This window comes from Schistocerca serialis, chromosome 4, assembly GCF_023864345.2.
Source record: "Schistocerca serialis cubense isolate TAMUIC-IGC-003099 chromosome 4, iqSchSeri2.2, whole genome shotgun sequence".
Taxonomy (NCBI): domain Eukaryota; kingdom Metazoa; phylum Arthropoda; class Insecta; order Orthoptera; family Acrididae; genus Schistocerca; species Schistocerca serialis.
The window spans coordinates 647,631,938-647,652,484 of NC_064641.1; the positions used below are offsets into that span (position 1 = coordinate 647,631,938).

At 42.7% G+C, this 20,547-nt stretch overlaps 1 protein-coding gene across 1 annotated transcript in view; it reads right to left on the minus strand.

Moving 5' to 3' along the window:
- The window catches only part of LOC126474660 (uncharacterized), a 421,515-nt gene that overhangs the window by 331,422 nt on the left and 69,546 nt on the right, over positions 1 to 20,547 (minus strand). Inside the window, exon 5 of the mRNA XM_050102139.1 lies at positions 14,068 to 14,284. Within this exon, the coding sequence (XP_049958096.1) occupies positions 14,068 to 14,284 (217 nt within the window). The remainder of the gene's footprint in view (positions 1 to 14,067; positions 14,285 to 20,547) is intronic.

A 20,547-nucleotide genomic window follows, 5' to 3' on the forward strand; every position in this document is an offset into this window, starting at 1 on the left:
AATTCAGGCTGAATTTTGCAGCATTTGGGAGATGGGGATACACAAATAATGGCCTGCACCTGACTGGAAGGGCAAGGTAATATTAACTGAGCATCTTGCAGAAAGTATAATGGGGCAAGGAGGGCTACAACCACACAACGCAAAATCCCTGTGATTGCTGGAGCCAAAGGGGCCAATTTTTTAGGTTAAAATGTCAGACGGACAGTATTGAATTAAACATAGCAGAACAGGACAGTAAAATATGTAATAGTTCCCAGAAAAATAAAATTAAATTATGAGGTTGAAGAACGAGTTAGATGAGCTTCTGCTACTTCTAGAGTATGTGAAAAATTCTGAAGTGATAGATGTTCTGTGTCTGTCTGGACACCATGTAACCAATGGATCTAGACGTTAAATATCAGGGATTACAGATTAGCATCACTTTCGTGTCGAGTCCATGCAAAAATGGGGAATTTCAATATAAGTAAAAGTTGAACTTAAAGTCAAAACTACTGAAACGAATAGTTTTTGCGTTGATAAGAACCTAGCAGCTTGTGTTTTTGAGCTTTTATTGCAGAATTCTTCTCTGATAATAGCAACAGTCTCAGATCTTCTCTAGGAAACATTCAGCTACTCACGAGAAATCTAGTTGCATTATTGAGTAACCTTCAGAGGAGAAGAAACAGTTAGAACTTTTTGGAGATTTCAGTGCAAATTTCTTATAAGATACGGGCAGGAGAAATGAACTAGAACCATTTTTCTTGAGTTTGAATCAAATTTCAGAAGTCAATTTACCAACTCACGTGCAGCAAGATAATAGGACACAGATTAATAACATTTTGATAGATGGTGTTCAGGACAGTGTCAATGGACTATCTGATCATAATGCACAATCACTGTAAATAAACAACAAACCACCATGTAGCCCTGGGCGGGGTTCATATAAAGCAATGAAGCTTATTGGGAGACCAGGATACAACGTTTTAAGAGCATGGTAACAGATGTGGTATGGCTTCAGGCATTTGCAGACGAGATGAAAAAGTCACATTCAATTTGTTTTATAATAAATTTGTGTCAACATTAGAAAATTGGTTGCCTGAAAGTTATCCAAAAAATCCATTTAAAAAATTAAGTTGTGGATAGCTAACGGAATTAAAATCTCGTGTAAGAGTAAGAGGGAAATTTAAAGGCCACAACAATTCAAGATGCGGCATTATTTGAGTACTCGAAAAATACTGTAATATTTTAAGGAAATTGATAAAAATCTCAAATGTATGTATACCCTGACAGAAATTAACGATTTGGATAATGAGATTAAAACTGTAAGGTGTCAAGCAAATAACATACCTTACATTGAATTCCTGAAACAATTTCGGTAAAATCGATATGTCATACGACATACACTATGTAATCAAAAGTGTCCAGACCACCCACAAAACATATGTTTTTCATATTAGGTGCATTATGCTGCCACCTATTGCCAGATACTCCAAATCAGCGACCTCAGTAGTCATTATACATCGTGGGGCGCTCCTCGGAGATCACGAACATCGAAAGTGGTCAGGTGATTGGGTGTCACTTGTGTCATATGTCGGTACGCGAGATTTCCATACTCCTAAACATCCCTAGGTCCACTGTTTCCTATGTGGTAGTGAACACGTGAAGGGACATGTACAGCACAAAAGCGTAGAGGCCGACCTCGTATGTTGACTCACAGAGACCGCCGACAGTTGAAGAGGGTCGTAATGTGTAACAGGCAGACATCCGTCCCGACCATCACACAGGAATTCCAAACTGCATCAGGAGCTACTGCAAGTACTATGACAGTTAGGCGGGAGGTGAGAAAACTTGCATTTCATGATCGAGCGGGTGCTCATAAGCCACACATCACGCCGGTAGATGCCAAACGATACTTCGCTTGGTGTAAGGAGCAGTGGATAAACGTTGTGTGGAGTGACGAATCACGGTACACAATGTGGCGATCCGATAGCAGGGTATGGGTATGACGAATGCCCGGTGAACATCATCTGCCAGCTTGTGTAGTGCCAACAGTAAAATTCGGAGGCGGTGCTGTTATAATGTGGTCGTGTTTTCCATGGAGGGGCTTGCACATCTTGTTGTTTTGCGTGGCACTATCACAGCATAGGCCTATATTGGTGTTTTAAGCACCTTCTTGCTTCCCAATTTTGAAGAGCAATTCGGGGATGGCGATGGCCTCTTTCAACACGATCGAGCACCTGTTCATAATGCACGACCTGTGTCGGAGTGGTTACACGACAATAACATCCCTGTAATGGACTGGGCTGCACAGAGTCCTGACCTGAATCATATAGAACACCTTGGGCTGTTTTGGATGGCGACTTCCTGCCAGGCCGCACCGACCGATGTCGATACCACTCCTCAGTGGAGCACTCAGTGAAGCACCTGACTGAACGTATGCCTGCAAGAGTAGAAGCTGTCATCAAGTCTAAGTGTAGACCAACACCGTATTGAATTCCAGCATTAGCGATGGAGGGCGCCACGAACTTGTCAGTCATTTTCAGCCAGGTGTCCGTATACTTTCGATCACATAGTGTAGTTACATGAAAATGTACGAATCATTGATAGACAATGTGAATAAACAAGCCAGCATTTCATGAATATAAATCACTAACACTCACACCAGTAATTGTACACAAGTAATTTGTCCAGAGCCAAGCTATGAGAGGCAGTTCTGAGGGAAGGAGAATTTTACGATAGCAACGCCCATCCCAAAGTTAGGCTGAAACCCACACAGCAGAGCAATAAGACGCCGGAGCCATTGCGCAGGTAGTCGGCAAATGCCGCCCTTGTCCCTGCTTTTAAAGACGACACTTCGGAAAGCCTTTCTGCAGGAACATGGGTGGAGAGGGCAGATAAGTGTCCGGAGAAACCCAACTCAAAACACTGGTGCCTCACCGCAGCCACCTGTTTTTAAACTCGCATGAAAGATAATGCATTTTATCTCAGTATTACTTAACAGAAGTTAAACTCTGCCCTACGAACAACGCCTGTGATAGGCTTCAAAAACTCTTATGGGTGGAGTTATAACAAGAATGAACGTTATGATTGGCCAGAAAGAAAACGCGTGGCCACCAGCTTTGATAAAGGCAAATGTAGACAGAGAAATTCACTCTTCTCTTGCAGCAAATCGTCGAGTGTTCGAGCAAGGCGACTCGCGCCATGCTGAGACGATTGCGAGTATCATTATGTGAACACTTGTCCATAGGCTCGTCTTAACTCGTAAGGAGTTAAATTGCAATGTCTCTTAGTACGGAGAATCGCACCGAGCACTTACGGTTAACACTTGCAAGCGATTTGAGGGCAACGACGTACGCGCTATTCCAGTCAAATGGCGTGTATAATGCCAATTAAATTAGCTATGGAAGAACTGGAGTCTCGGCTTCACTGAAGACGTAGATAATGTATCAGACTGGGGTTTAACAGTCGAGAGAGATTTAGAACATATTCTCAAGTTCACAGCTCGCGCTGACAGCCGCCACTGCCGCCGCCGACAAAAGGTAAACAGGAGCGCTCGTGCTACGTCGGCAAGTGATATTCAGTTGACACTCAAAATTGCTGTCGTCTCCGTCTCTCCTATTGTTTTGTACGTTCAGCCATGACCTGCAGTTAAACATATTCACGATTGAAACTTCCTGGCAGATTAAAACTGTGTGCCCGACCGAGACTCGAACTCGGGACCTTTGCCTTTCGCGGGCAAGTGCTAGTGCTAGTTCTGCAAGGTTCGCAGGAGAGCTTCTGTAAAGTTTGGAAGGTAGGAGACGAGGTACTGGCAGAAGTAAAGCTGTGAGTACCGGGCGTGAGTCGTGCTTCGGTAGCTCAGTTGGTAGAGCACTTGCCCGCGAAAGGTAAAGGTCCCGAGTTCGAGTCTGGGTCGGGCACACAGTTTTAATCTGCCAGGAAGTTTCATATCAGCGCACACTCCGCTGCAGAGTGAAAGTCTCATTCTGGATATTCACGATTGTCTGGGTCAATTGACGATATCCGATATCCGATTTAACGAAAAGAACTGATCAGCCACTGTAGAGTGCTTTATACCCTGTCGTTATTGAATTGTTTTAAATGTGTACTTCTTCTTGATTGCTCTTTAACGACCCCCATCGAATTTTGGGTATTTTCATTACGCTTTTTAACGCAATTGATATCTCTGGCCCCAACTGTATTTAATTTATTTGTGTGTTATCGACCCCCGTACATGGTCGTCCACCATCTTACTATTAAAGAACCTTAGAATAGTTAGGAACTTTGCTTCACAGTTGTGAACACCCCATATCAATATTTTACCATCCTGTACGTATTATAATATGTCATGAAGTCATACTTAGATTAAAAATACACCTTAATAACGAAAGTCTAACATTTTCATTTTTTGCTAACATATAGTTACGCCTGAAACCTTACACTAATTTCTGTTAGCGATACCGTTTCCTTTACAGGTAGTGTGGTAGAACTGACATTGAGGTCATTGTCTGGTTACCTTACTGTCCACACTGTTGCATACTTCTGTGTGTGAGATGGTATCTTCCTACCTTGCAGGTCGCAGGTTCAACACAAATTCCTGTAACATTCACAGAGCGTCCTAGCGCAACTATGGTAGGAAGGTAGACCAGAACCAGTTTCATACATGTTACAAACCTGTACGGGATATTGTCAAATGGGAGACAGGAGAGCCAGTCAGTGTACAAGATACCATAACAATTAAACTAAATGACAATTATGTGACTGATAATTAACAAGCTTCATGTACTTTTAACAATCTAAATGTGATAGCAAAAATAGGATTAAATTGTTCAACTGAAGAAGCAATAAAATATATTAAAATGTCACTCCATAAATATTTAAGGAACAAGAAGTAGCATCTACATTCACTGAAATTAACAAAATCATAAATCTCATGTAGTGTTGAGGGAATTTCAAATAGAATTCTGAAAAGTTGTTCCAACTTAATAAGCAGTGTCCTGAGTGGTATAGGTAATGCGTCATTGGCACAGGGATTTTTTTCAGACAGATCAAAATTATTAATTGTTAATCTTCTCCATAAGAAAGTCGAAAAGAAAGACTTAAATAATTATCATCCAGTTTCCTTATTGACATCTTTTTCCAAAATATTCGAAAAAATAATGTGCTCAAGAGTAGTCTGACAAGTAGAAACAATTTACTTAGCAAATATAAGTTTGGATTCCCTTGAGAATGCTATTTATACATGCACTCGATAAGTAGTGGAAGCCTTAAGTAATAAAATGTCACCAGTTGGTATTTTTTGTGATCTTTCCAAGGTGTTTGATCGTGTAGATCGTGTTACTCTCTTGTAAAAATCTACATTTTGTGGAACTGATAGTTTTATACCCAGTTAGTTTGAATAATACCTAAACAGAATGTAAAAAGTAGTGCTGAATAATTCAGTCTGTGCTGGAGAGAAATCACAAAGCGAGTAGTCCCACAGAGTTCAGTTTTGTGTCCACTCTTATCCCTCAGATTTGTAAATGAACTTCCACTAACATTCAACAAACAGAATTGGTACTTTTTGTAGATCATACTAGTATTACCGTAAATCTTAATTAGAGAGAAAACAACAGAAGAGATTCCAAATTAAGTTTTCCAAAGAAAAATATTAAGTGTTTCTCAGAAAATGGATTCTATCTAAATTTTGAAAAAAAAAAAACACATTTTATTCAGTTCTGTACAACATATAGAGTCATACTAACAACTGTTGTACTACATGAGCAGAAGTCAGTAAATAGGTTAGAATGGTTCAAATTTTAGGGTGAACATATTCATGAAAAAACTTGAACTGGAAGAAGAATCTTACTGAGTGTCACGAACGATTAAGTTCACCATATTTACTCCTCGTGTAATTGCTAATCTCAGAAGCAACGAATTAACTTCCTGACATGTTTTCCATATTTCTACTCAATAATGTCTTATAGAAAATTTTTTGAGTAACTCTCCACTTAGGAAGAAAATATAGGTTGCAGAAAAGCGAGTAATAAGAAGAATCTGGGGTGTGAACCCAAGATGTTATGTAGGCACCTCTTGAAGGAGATAGGCATTTTAACTGCACTGTCAATATACATATATTCGCTAGTGAAGTTTGTCATAAATAATCCATCACAATACGCAAAGATCAGTAAGGGCCTACAACACTAGATTGAAAATGATCTTTATTACCCATTATTATAGCTGTCAGTGTATCAAATCCGTATGCAGCAACAATTATCTTTGATTATTTTCCTGGTAACATAAAATGTCTACTGGCAGCAAGACAAATTTTAAATCTGACCTAGATCATTTCTTCTGGTCAGCTCTGGATGTGTCAAAGGAATTTTATCTGCCTATCACACACTGTTGGGTGGATTTGGTGCATGTCTTATTCAAATACAACATGATACTAAAATACCAACTGTTCAGCCCAAGCCTTTGCCAGGCACTTATTATCCAAGTGCAAAACAGCATTTTCGACAGCAGAGCTAGAAGCCCTAGCAGTTGTTTGGGCATTCAAAAAATTTCATTCTTATTTTGCGAGCATCAGCAACTAAGGATTTTATTGAGTTGCAGGTTACTGCATGAGTGACCTGTCACGTGATATTTCATAGTACTTGAATATATTTTCGAAATTATACAATAACTTGGTGATGAATGCATTATCCCACTTACCTCAAAGAAGAAACATAATCTGAATTTGGGGTCCTGTTACTGCAATATACGCATTAATGGAAATACTACACTGATATGTATAAAAACATGATCAGCATACACAATAAGGATCTACATTGGAGCAATGTTAAACAACAGCTAGCCACTAATCCTCCTACAAAACTTATGAATCACTATGTGAGGGTGTACTGTTTCTCGCTAGGTCCCTGTGTCCATCAGCTGGTATGTGTATATTCCCATCATGTATGAGAAGAAATTAATACTGTACACACATCAAGCTTGGTGACATTTCAATGTTATTAAGTATTTGAGTGAGATAAGTCCTTATTGTTACTTCCCCAAAAGGTGGAGGAAAGTGCTAAGAATTATCAGAACATGTTTAGTATTCCAGAAGGCGAAACCTCCTACTATTTGCTGCAAGGAAGAGCTAAAGAGTATTTTAATCACTGAACTCTTACAAATCATTACAACAGATGTTTGTGGCACTCTTCCTCATCCTTAATCTTGAGCAAAATACATACCAGCAGTGAATGACTTTTTTTCAAAGCATATCAAACTTTTTCAATCTGAGAACTGCCACAAGCACTGCCATAACATGCAGAATGGTAAACGATTACATCCTCAAGGTTGACAAGCCTACAGTAATACTGTCTGATTACACACAGAACTTCACTAATGTTAGCTGGAGAAGTTTCTTGAGTGAATGAGGTAAATCAAATACAATATTAATCTCCAGGTTCCATCCAGAGGCAAACCCATTTGCAAGAACAATTAGAGAGCTAAACAGATTCATTAGAACATATTGATTAATTAAGCAGTCCAGGAAATTATCTATTTACATATGTTTGAATAAACTGTTAATAATTTACCTCACAGGTCTACTGGATGCACACCTAGTCAATTAGTGTTTCAAAAGGTAGAAAGAGACTGACGGATAAGTCCTTTTACCAAGTAAATCCAGAGATAACATCGATTGGGAAGAGAAAAATGAGAAAAGCTATTGTAACATTAACTGAAACAACTGCTCAGAGGAAGAAGCTCTTTGATAAAGGGTTGGAAAGTTACAAAGCTATGAGCTAGGAGAGAAAGTATCACTAAGGAACCATCATAGTTCCTCCCTTATACATACTAAAAATACAAAATTTCAACCGTTATACAATGGTCCTTTCATAGTAACTAGTATACTCCATGGGGGGCATATTTATTGAGTTATTCTAGAACAGGCAAGGTAAGAGGGTTGCAACCCAATAAGGATCTTAAAAAAATGTCACTACCAAAATGTGAGAGCAATTGTGAATATATGTGTATGCTTATGGGTATATTTATGTGTATACATGGTGATTAGTAGTGAAACTATACGAAGTGAAGTGAACTATTATCATTAATCGTAATACATCATGAACATTAGTATATATAGGCAAACTCGTTCATCTTTGGGAAGTAGTTCTCTGATGATCGTTCTTTTTGGGGAATCTTCCATTTTCACTTATTCGCTGATCCTTTTTATCTAATTGTGCATGCTACTTGGATTTTAGATAAATTTCCAGATAAAATGTAAAGTATGCACAAGTACTGCTCTGTGTGTTAAATTCATTGATTACTTTATGTACACACTTTGTTTACTTTGATTTCTTTAGCCAAATGCCTTCTAAGAAAGCATCACATTAGTCGGCTGACGTGATGGGACAGTGACCACAAGCCACCCAAAACAGGCAGAACAGAAGAACAGATTATGAAACCTGTTCATAACACAGCACGGAGCACCCGGTCACCATTCACTTTTAAGGGAAGTTTGTAATCATAGTACGTACAATGTCTTCGTTTTCAGTTCGTTGATGTAAAATAATATCAATAGCATGAAATGACTGGAAGTAAACTACCGCCTGTCACACCAACATTAATCTCATTTTCATTTAAATTAACTGCACGTCGAAGGTTATACTGTCTGTGTAGGAAGTGGAGATTCATTTGGAAAAATCGCAGGGCGCCGAATGCTTATCGCGTTTCCAGAATCAGGAACTCTCTTTGTGGTTATCGCTACGCTGCAATCGCTGCCCGATCCAGCCTCCTGGCGCTGGATCCTGCAGCATGGCCACTCTGCAGAAGACGCGGCCCGGACAGGAAGACTGATTCTTGATTTCGTAGTATTTCTGTGACTGCCTACTGTTGGCCTCACTGGACATAGAACATTCTTGTTTGAAACTTACACTCTACCTTTTCCCTACGGTACTGTGTTGTCAGATTTAGAATTTATATCGGATTTTGTCATTATCGTAAATGTGTTGTTGTGAAGTTAATGATGAGAGTCGTTTTCCTATCTTTTAGAGCCAGGGCCGAGTATCACATTGTTTTCGTCATTGCCAGAAAGATGGACAATTTTTATATTCGATTCGGAGACTTCGTCTGGTTGTTTCCTTTGCTAAGATAGTTCAGAGCTAGTTTAGCACGAACAGTGTTTCAACTCTTGCTAGGATAAAACACAGTTCATACCTGTAAAACTATGTTTTGTCGTTCCAAGTGTTGAAAGACTGTTTCTGGTTAACGAAACGAGCTTAATATGTTTCATGATTCCCAAGATTTGTCATTATTAGCGTGAATTGTGTTTCTCTCTATTCAACTAAAGCTTTTTTTCGTTTGATTATACCTAGGTTACGACCAACACTTCACAAACAGTCTGCAAGTGTACTTCCACGACATATTCTTACAACCACTTGAAAACGGCCTTGGAGAACCAAACTGCTCATGATGACCGAACATAAAAGCGTAGCTTGTGCTGTTATTTGTTCCAAGTAATTAATACAGTCCCTGCACGATCATGTTCCAAGCGCTGAACAAGATTTACCAATCGAAGACGTAAAGTCTGAAAATGAGTCCGTGATCATATTTTACTCTTCACTATTACCGGTTTCGACATCCTGCAATCTTCAGATCTGTTACATCGGTCAGACGGGAAGGAATTTGAAGACACGTTTTAGAGAGTATACGTATTACAAAAATAAGGGCGCTTTCGGTACACGTTTGGGCAGAGAGAAACATTCGACAGGAAACAGAGAATAATACAAAAGTGTTGCATAGGACGCCAAAGGGGCAATTACTGAACCTACTCGAGGAAATGGAGATTTATGTACAAAGAAAACTGCAACTGGAATTACTGTTCAATCTGGTTTGAGCAACATCGAGGGCCTCAACTGCTTGGCGTGCAGTCGTGTGCGTCGGCCGCCAGCGATGAGGAGACTGGGCCCCGCCTCCGCAAGTTCCGCCACAAGAAAACAGGAACGTCATACAGAGAAGTCACGAGGCGGCGCCATTGAGATACCACTCCGAATGTATTAACGACTTTTTAAATACTAGTCACTCTTTTGTTGATTACCTTACACTTATGTTACGGTTTAATTGTTTTGTCAAGCTGGAAGACTTCGTTTTATAGACGTGATTTTATTTTTAAACTTTTTATACTGGCTTTTACACAATTATGTGTCTCACTTTGACAGGCTAGGAGCTTCCCATTATTACTATCTGCACTTGTTATGTGGATTTTAAGTATGGATCTAATTGTACGTATTGGAAAGGGTGGCCGGCTGGGGTGGCCGAGCGGTTCTAGGCACTACAGTCTGGAACAGGGCGACCGCTACGGTCGCAGGTTCGAATCCTGCCTCGGGCATGGATGTGTGTGATGTCCTTAAGTTAGTCAGGTTTAAGTAGTTCTAAGTTCTAGGGGGCTGATGACCTCAGAAGTTAAGTCCCATAGTGCTCAGAGCCATTTGAACCATTTTTATTTTTGGAAAGGGTGTTTATAAATGAATATCGAGGTTTTAACGCTTTATAATATTTATTAGATTAAACTTACAGTTGTAAATGATATGTCAAATGAAAGAGCAACTCAAACAGTTGTGTTTGGCACCAGTGCGCATGCGCAGCGCGCAGTTTTCTCGGCGGAATCCGCTAGACAGCAGTAGTAGCGAAGATGGCGACTAGTGAACAGAAAGCGTTTTGTGTTTTGCAGTTTGCAAAGATCGAATCTGTAGTTACCGTGCAACGTGCATTCCGGCTGAAGTTCGGTTGTGATCTTCCAAGTGATAATAACATTCGTAGATGGTATCATCAATTTGAAGATACCGGCTGTCTTTGTAAAGGGAAGAGCACAGGACGACCAAGATTTAGTGAAGAGACTGTTGACCGAGTGAGAGAGTTGTTCACTCGTAGCCCAAAGAAATCAGTCCGGAAGTGTAGCCGTGAATTACAAGATCCTATGTCGACTGTTTGGAAACTTTTAAGAAAACGCGTACAACTACATCCTTACCGTTTACAGTTATTACAGGCTCTAAAGCCGACAGACCATGGATTATGTGCCAAATTCGAAAATTAAATGTTGTTTCATGACGATTAAGATTTTCTGGATCATGTTGTCTTCAGTGCTGAATCGACCTTTCACCTTAGTGGACATGTTAACACTCATAATCGCATCTGGGGCTCAGAAAATCCTCACGCGGTGGTACAAATCCAACGAGATTCCCCTAAAGTGACTGTTTTTTGTGACGTATCCCGGCGGAAAGTTTATGAGCCTTTCTTTTTTGGTGAACCTACTGTAACTGGCACTTCTTACCTTGATACACTTGACCAATGGACCTTCCCTCAGTTGGAAGAAGATGAGCCAAAGGACTTCATTTTCTAGCACCTCACTGGCATAGCGAAGTACGTGATTGGTTGAACTTCACTGTACTCAAGTGCTGGATAGGCCGCAAGGGGCCCAATGACAGGGCTTGCTTTGCATGGCCTCCAGGTGCACCTGACCTAACGCCATGCAATTTTTTCCTTTGGGGCTTCGTCAAGGATTGTGTGTACGTGCCTCTGATACCACCAGACCTCCCTGAATTAAGAAACCTGATTGAAGCAGTTGTTGCTACAATCACTGAAGACACACTTATCAAGATTTGTGACAAATGGTGCTGACATTGAACATTTATAAGGTTCTTAGTAAAACTGTTTGAGTTATTCTTTCATTTGATACATCATTTATAACTGTGAGTTTAATGTAATAAACATTATAAAGCGTTAAAGCCCCGATATTCATTTATAAACACCCTGTATCTCAGTACATATTTTATTGTCAGATGCTTATTTTGCCATGTGAAGTAATTTTAATTAATGGCTACGCACACTGCATTTTAACTACTAACTTTGGATACTGATTATGTACTCTAGCTATAGTGCTTTCTGCTGGCCTCAGTTATTTGTATAAATACCAGTCGCATCCCGATCGTCACCAGCGCTTACTGTGTACTTACATGCATAATTTGACGTTGATACCTACATCAGAATATTTTATGGTATGTGCAGCTGGTGTGCATCGCTGTTGATCATGTAGCACCAGGCTTTTTGTAGATTTAGCGTCAGCAAATTGAACTTAGTTGGTTACAAACTGTTTTCGTTTGATAAAATCTGAAGATGGCAGTAACCGGAATCGGTAACAGGAAGTATAAAAGTTTTATGTGATCAAGATGGGCCTGTAAAATAAAGTGTTGGACCAGAAACTAAATAGTAAGATGTACGCTAACCTGTGCCCGAAAGTGCAACTTATTTTACTGGCTATTCCTGCAACTGACTATAAGTAGAGATGGGAAAACTCGTTCATCCTTGGGAATTAGTTCACTGCTGATCGTTCTTTTTTGGGAACCGTTCATTTTTACTCGTTCACCGTTCATTTGTGCTTGGTATGTGGTTTTTATGAAAAACTGAAATCTAGTAATGTAGATGACTGAAGGATGGAGGGCACTAAGAGAGGGCACTTGCCTCCCCCCTGGAGTATAGAGTTTTTATTCATCACAGAATTCTTACACACTTTTAGAAGTGTGTAAGAATTTCTGTGATTCTGCAGAACCTCTCGTTTAGCCAACTGTAACGTTGTGTGGCTGATGGCAGGGAAATAATATAGGGTGGCGCACGGAAAACCGGCCCCGAGTACAGACTGCTCGCCAATTAGGGACGATGTGTTGCCCGTTACGAGCAGATTCAACAAACAGACAAACATGTAACAATTAGGCAGTGAAGAAATAAGCTAATGCAAGCAACAATTGCGGAACAATCGATGATGGTGAGTAGAGAGCTGGAGAAGGGAACATGAAAATCTCACGCGACGCGGATGGGCTATAGCACATGTAGTCTTGTAAACCTGTTGGTGGCTGTTTCCCAACTTAATAGACCACAAGTATCTTGTATAAAGTTCTTCGTTTCGACTTCCACTACATAGCTATGGTACGTTGTAAACAATAATCGTTTACACCCTATATATACTTCACGTTGTCTCTGAGTTCGTAGGCGAAGTAGACTTCATGGAAGCATAAAATAAAATGTGATTTTCTCATCATACTTGCGTCACACGCTTAGTAAAAATTAGGTTTTTATGTTGCATTATTAAAGTTAATGCAGCAATAGTAATAATAATTAAGTTCACAGTAATAAAGTTTTTGGCTTGAAAGCTCCTTCTGAACAAATGTTTTTGAGATAATAAATAAATACGATTTTATGGCAATCTATGTCTTTTCCAATGAAGAGGCACCACTTTTGCTACTGAGCCAAAATAACCCACAACCCAATTTTTTTTTCAAAGAAACCAAACTAGCAGATAATGCAAATTGGAAACAATCAAACTTAAAAATAATTAGAGCCTTCCTAAATGTAATGTTTTGTATATGAAAGATACACGAAAATAGTTTTATATGAATTTTCTTACGCTAAAAATTAAGCAAATTATTGAAAGTTAGTTGCTAAATCAAGTCGATGAAACCAAAAAATATATGAATAACAAAAAAAACTTGCCTTTTTGTAAGTATGTCTTCTGCTGTTCATCGATATAATGAAGTGAGCTGATATGCCCTTTTGTTACCTGAAAAGACGTACGTACTACATACAACGTGATTTTTATGTCATTTACGTAACTATAAAATACTTTTTGATTACCGGTCGTGGACGCTGAATAGCCAGACCCAACTGGAAGAACAGTTTGGAACACATGTAAAATGGGCGAGCGCAGTGAACGAAACGAACAACTGGATACTGAACAACTAGGAGCAGTCGGCAGTGGAACTGAGACAGGTGGCCATGCGAAGAACGACGAGTGCGGCCGAGGGAGACCGATACTGAGACGAGCACGCGACCGAGACTGGAACGAGAACTGCCGAAGTGACCGCCGCGACCGAAGTGAACTAGTGAACTATGAGCCGATCGTTCCTCGTTCCCGGGAACTATAAGTAGACCGCAGCGACCGAACTGAACTATCAACAGATCGTTCCTTGGAATTCGTTCCTCGGTCCTTTCGTTCATCTTGGTGAACCGTTCATTTGCACCCGTTCGTTCGCGAACTACCCATCCCTATGAGGGTACAGCAGACGGCCCTACCTTCCTTGCCGGTGGTGAGCTTGCGCGCCTGCGAGGCGTCGTTGGCGGCGCTGTGGCTGGGCCTGGCGGGCGCCTGCTCGGGGTGCTGCATGTAGAAGGCGGCTGTGTGGCCCGCAGAGTCAACGGCGCCCACGTCCGCCCCCGCCGCCTCCAGCAGCGACCACATCCCGCGCGGGTCCGCGCAGCCCGAGCAGTAGTGCAGGGCCGTGCGGCCCTCCTGTGAAGTCATCCACCGTTCGACTCTTTACATTGTTTGACGAGGCCTGATGCTAGAGGGGACTACCCCACACATTGCGAAACAAAATGGGTCAAGTGGAAAACGCCAGGCATCGGACGTCATCTAGATCGCGTCTGGGATGTTTTTATTTGTAAATCTCGGGTCGTGCTTCCTTTCCCGTCTGGGGGCAATACCACCAAGTCTTGTGTTTTGAATGTATTATGTTGTTCAGTTATGCTGGGTGATGGCTTGCGGCTTAGATTGTGTTGTTTGCTAGACTTATAAAGGGGACAGAGAAAGAACCTGATTATAAGATCAGAGCAGGATAGAAATATTGAACCGAGCACCATTTTCCAATTAACCATATGCCGGAAATGCACTGTTGTGGAGCTATAATGCCAATGACTATTTTCTAGAAGTACGCCAAACATTTCTCGGGCAATGTCAACTTTGTAGAAGTTTGTCCATAGCTGTGTAGGCAGCGCAGTAGGAGAAGGAACAATGTTCGTGATGACGGCTGCGTTATGCACCATACGGCAGGGAGATACAGATAATCACCTGAAATCTAGGTACGTACGTCTATCCCACGTAACTTGTAAGCTACAGCTAGCGAGTCTGCAAACGATCGTATTAACAGGTTAAGTCACTACGACCAATAATTTGAGAAATATGGACCCTCAGTCAACAACGCCTCACAAGAGAGTACAGTCACGTAAAAAAGGAATCAAACAAGATCGACCCCATGCAGCCAGGAATGTAATCTCGTAAAATAAAAAAGGGTAGAAAATGTAGCGTAGTGGACCATGTTTCCAACTGGATTACTTACAAGCTAATATCAGGAACATAAAGAGCTTATATGTCATTCTCCTGATGGTAGGCCATATGATCTGTTGTCTGAAAAGTTTGATTTTTACATCAGCTGTAATGTGTATCACATACCCAAGATTTCATGATAGGGAACGTGTCCACCAGTCTGAGTCTCACGTCCAATCAATACTGAACATTTGTTCCGATGCTACGGTCAGTGCGGTATCTGGACAATTTAATTTTATCACCAGCTGTTCATGTTCCATCAATGTGGCAGACATTTTCAAATGCTGTGGTGAGTGAGGAGTCTGGACAATTTAATTTTAACACCAGCTGCCATGCCTGACACATAGCCAAGATATCATGAGAGGGCGTACGCCCACCGCTCTGCATGTCAGGTCCCTTCAACGTGGCAGATCTGTGCTGATACTCTGGTCAGTGCGAAGTCTGGACAATTTAATTTTAACACTGGCTGCCATGCCAATGACATACCCAAAACTTCATGAGTGGCGACACGACCACCAATCTGTGTGTCAAGATCCATCAACGTGACAGTCAGCAGCGACAATATGTGGCGACCATGTCTGCAGACGAGCGTGACTTACTGCGTTGCACGAGATTGGTGTGGAGGATGCTACAGGGGCTGCATCGACAGCCCATCAGCAGCGAGACTGGAGACAACTGGCGCGGTCGCTGTTGAACGCTGTACCGTCATCGATACCTTCCAGTGCGGTGGTCTTTTCAGGTTGTTCCCCAAGTAGCCTTCAGAAGAACGTTCTCATTCCTGGCCTCAAGGACACACCAGTTTGTGTGTGGTTTGAGCTGCGTCTGAGATGGGAATATAAGGAAGCCATACGGATGTGTGCACTGGGTGGTGTAATCTTTCACTGACGCTTCTAGGGCACTTAACATGCATGTACTTTCTTCAACAACTGAATGAGATGAAAGTTTAACTAAGTGTTTTAACTATTGTTCGTAATGTTGCTCTTCATATGATGCATATTTGAGCAAACATTATTGCTCCAATCTCACATCTTTCGAGCATCATTTACTTTTTTTGTTTTTTTATGTAACGCTTTCACGTCGTTTTCTTGTACCAAACTTTTTGTCAAAATCATAACCATTACCCAAAGGCAAACAATGTTCGTGACGTAAATTGTTTTTTGTGTTGTTGTTTTGCATTTTATGTCAAACAATATTTTTCTGTTTTTGTCTAACTGAAGAGCCAAAAGAAGTGTGTCCCACAACTACCTGTCGTTTCCTTATCCGCAAGAGCCGATTGGTGAACGAAGCAACTCTGAATCTCCTGCTGTCCTTAGTTATTTCTTCACCATCTTTCCCTGGTTAAGTTATAGTAACTCCGACAGAACAGCCCCTGCCCCCCTACCCCCCCCCCCCCCCCCCCAGTTTGTGGGCTGGCTAAGGAATAAAAACCCTCTCACGCAACAACAAATTGTTGCGAATCCCTCATTTACGCCTCTCAACAATTTAAGAAACAACCCTCTATGAAACGACCCTATATGACGATATGGCGAACGAAAAAGGGATTTCCGAATTGGTACATGAAATGCAAGGAGTCTGTGGAAACCTGGGCAGATACAAAGATTGCAAGAAGAAATTGATAAACACAGTGTAACAATTTCTGCAGCACAAGAAAGATGATTTCGTGGAAATGCCAACAGAACCTCGGACAACATACTACATCTAACGGCGGAATACAAACTGAAAGACACGAATTTGGAATAGCATTTCTCATTTCAAATCAGCTCGTTGAAACTGTCATCACGTTTGAGGTAATTAATGAAATAATGTGCTACGAATGAGCGAAAGGTCGATAGTCCAATGTATCTGTTGTGTGTTCATACACCTACAAAAAGAAGATGCTGTAAAAGAGATTGTCTATAAACTGCTGGAGAACGTGTATGGCAGCCTGCCGCAATACATCAAAATCGGAATAGGAGACTTTAATACCAGGGTAGGAAAAGAGGGAAACTTGCAATCGACGACAGGCAATGAAAGCCTCCATGACAAAACCTATAAAAACGAACTGAGAATGATCTCATTTGCTGAATCAAAAACCATGAGTGTTAGAAGCACCATCTTCCCACACAAAGATATATACAAAGAGACCTGATATTCGCCAGATGGGAAGACAGCAAACCAAACCGGCCATATATTAATCTCACGCGCATACAGGAGACCCATCAGCGATACTCGTATGTACCAGAGAGCCGACATAGGCTCTGACCATTATGTGGTTGTTGCATCTGTGGAAGACAAGCTGAAAACAAATTACAGAAAACACCAAGGACAGACAGTGCAGCACGAAGTTCAACCATTGAGTTACAGTCGTGAAACGTCTAAGTGTCAAGTGGAAGTGAGCAACAAATTACAAGTACTAAATGGAATTTGGCGGATTTCAAACGTCAACAGAAAACACATTGCCAAAAACAGAACGAAAGAAAAAGAAACGCTTCAACGATACACAAAAAAAGATAGCAGAAGCTAGCATCACAACCAGGTGGCACAGCTGCAGGACAGGAATAACGAAGAATAAGAACTGCGCTACAGGGAGAGACAGAAGGAAACTAGCAAAACCTACCGAAGATAAAAAAAAAGGCTGTACCCACGGCACAAAACAGAGACTGTTGAGAACGACCAGAAGGAAAACGACATTCGCAAAGTATATCGAGCCTAAATTACATCAGGAACGAATATAAACCGTGGACAGCACCTCTTCACTGCATCGATGGAAACATTATCACTCGGCCAGATGATATATTACAGGCTTGGAAAGAATATTTTGACGAGTGATTGAACAGCGAGTGGCACCCATAGTTTAGGGCTAGCGTCTTTGACTATTAATCAAAACGACCTCGGTCCCGGGTTCGAACAAGCCCTCTCCTGCTTGAATTTTGAATAAAAATCATCAGCAAAGGCGGCCAAAGACTTCCGGCATAAGAAGTTACTCTCTTTCAGCTAACAGCCTTGTCAAAGAGTCCGGTGGAGCGGACATAGGTTCAGCGTACTATCTTGGCCTTGGGATGGGAAACTGCCTCTAGAAGTAGGAGGAATAAGCAATGAAGAACGGCAAGAGGGTGCAGAAGGCGATGGAAGCCACTGCATTAAAGATACGGTATGTTATCCACAGGACATGGGGTACGTAACTGAAAAAGTGTCATGAAGATCTCTCTATTGGCAAAAGATTCCGGATTAGTCCTTCATTCGGATCCCCAGAAGGGAACTGCAAAGGGGATGTAAAAAATGGTAGAAATGTGGAATAACCAACAAAAAGATAACGTTCTATGAGTCGAGGCACGAAATGTCTGAAGTTTGAACATGGTAGGAAAGCCACTGTGGTGTCACCGCCAGACACCACACTTGCTAGGTGGTAGCTTTAAATCGGCCGCGGTCCATTAGTACATGTCTGACCCGCGTGTCGCCACTGTGTGATCGCAGACCGAGCGCCACCACAAGGCAGGTCTCGAGATACTGACTAGCACTCGCCCCAGTTGTACGGACGACTTTGCTAGCATTTTGCGTTTTGTTGCTACGCAATGGCCTTTGCCAAAGTCTCGGATCGAGGATCCGTTGGTTCGCCGATTTTTTGCTCACAAGGAGAGACTTTTTGTACGACGTGGTGTTTTGTTGTTGCGTTCTGATAATGATCAGTCCAGAGTCGTGGTCCCACGTTCGTTACAGTCCTCTGTTTTACGGCTTCTTCACCAGGGACATTGGGGTATAGTGCGAACGAAACAACTTGCTCGTCAGCACTGTACTTGGTTCGGAATCGATGCTGCGATTACGAATATGTGTTCTTCTTGCATGGCGTGTGCCGAACAACAATCCGCTCCGCCGCGGAAATTCTTTGCATGGCCGAAAGCCACTTCCCCTTGGCAACGATTGCACATCGATTTTGCTGGTCCATTCTGGAATGCTAGTTGGTTGGTTGTGGTAAATGCCTTCAGTAATTTTCCTTTTGTTGTCCGGATGTCTTCCACGACGTCATCTGCCACCGTCCATGCGTTGTCTGCTATCTTTTGCATTGAAGGTCTTCCGCAGACTATTGTTTCCGACAATGGCCCACAATTCATGTCCGCAGAATTTCAGTCATTCTGCCAGGCCAATGGTATTCAACATCTGACATCCGCGCCGTTTTCGCCTCAGTCAAACGGTGCCGCTGAACGATTGGTCCGGACTTTCAAGTCACAGATGTTGAAAGAGTCGCATTCTCGGGAGGACGCTTTGTTGCACTTTTTGTCATTCGTATCGCTCTCAGCCCCGAGATGGTCGCTCGCCGGCTGAGTTGCTCCACGGTCGTCCTCATTGAACCTTGATGTCTTTGCTGCACCCGCAGCATCAGGTTCCTGTGTAGCGGCAGACTCCTGCTTTTGCTCCAGGCGACGTTGTATTCTATCGTAACTATCGAGGTTCACGGCGTTGGCTCGCAGGGCGCATTCTTCGCTGCCTCGGCCACGCGATGTATTTGGTTTTGGGGGCCTCTGGTGAGGTGCGTCGGCATCTCAATCAGCTGCGCCTCTGTCGTCGCACGGGTTCTGCCGCTCCCCGTCTGCTTTCAGCGACGGTGCCGTCCGGTCAGCGCCCTGGGGATCCATCTACTGGCTCGCCTCATCCCCAGGTGTTACCGACGATGCCTTCCATATTGCCCCATGGCGACGCGCCGCCGCAGCCGCCGCCGCCGCCGCCGCCTGTCCTCCAGCCGGCGCCGCCCGCAGTGGACGCTTCGCTGCAGCCGCCAAGCGCCTCCCTGGGTCACGCGCCGCCGATCGCTTCCCGTGACCAGCTGTCCTCCGCCATGGAACTCTTGCCCGCTCCGGACCACATGGCGTCTTCGCGCGTCGGGTACCCCGACGCAATGGAGGTCGACCCTTCGGCCCCTCCTGTCCCTTTACGGGCGCATACACTGCATGTTGACGTGCACCCTGGACTAGGTTTTCAGGCGTTTCCTAGATCCCCTCGGACCGAATGGCCGGGTGCGGGTGGCACAGCCTCGCCTGTTGTTAGGCTCCCCACCTCATCGCATACGTCAACATGGGGTCCTCCCCACGGCGGGCGGAAGCCTTATAACACGACCGTTCGCCGATTTGCGGGGGAGGAATGTGGTGTCACCGCCAGACACCAAACTTGCTAGGTGGTAGCTTTAAATCGGCCGCGGTCCATTAGTACATGTCTGACCCGCGTGTCGCCACTGTGTGATCGCAGACCGAGCGCCACCACAAGGCAGGTCTCGAGATACTGACTAGCACTCGCCCCAGTTGTACGGACGCCTTTGCTAGCGACTACACGGACGAAGCATTGCTCATTAGCCGAGCAGATAGTTAGAATAGCCTTCAGCTAAGTCCATGGCTACGACCTAGCAAGGTGCCATTAGTAACATTGCATGTATCTAAAGAGTCTCACTTGTATCGCCACAATCTCCAGATGTACCAAAAGGA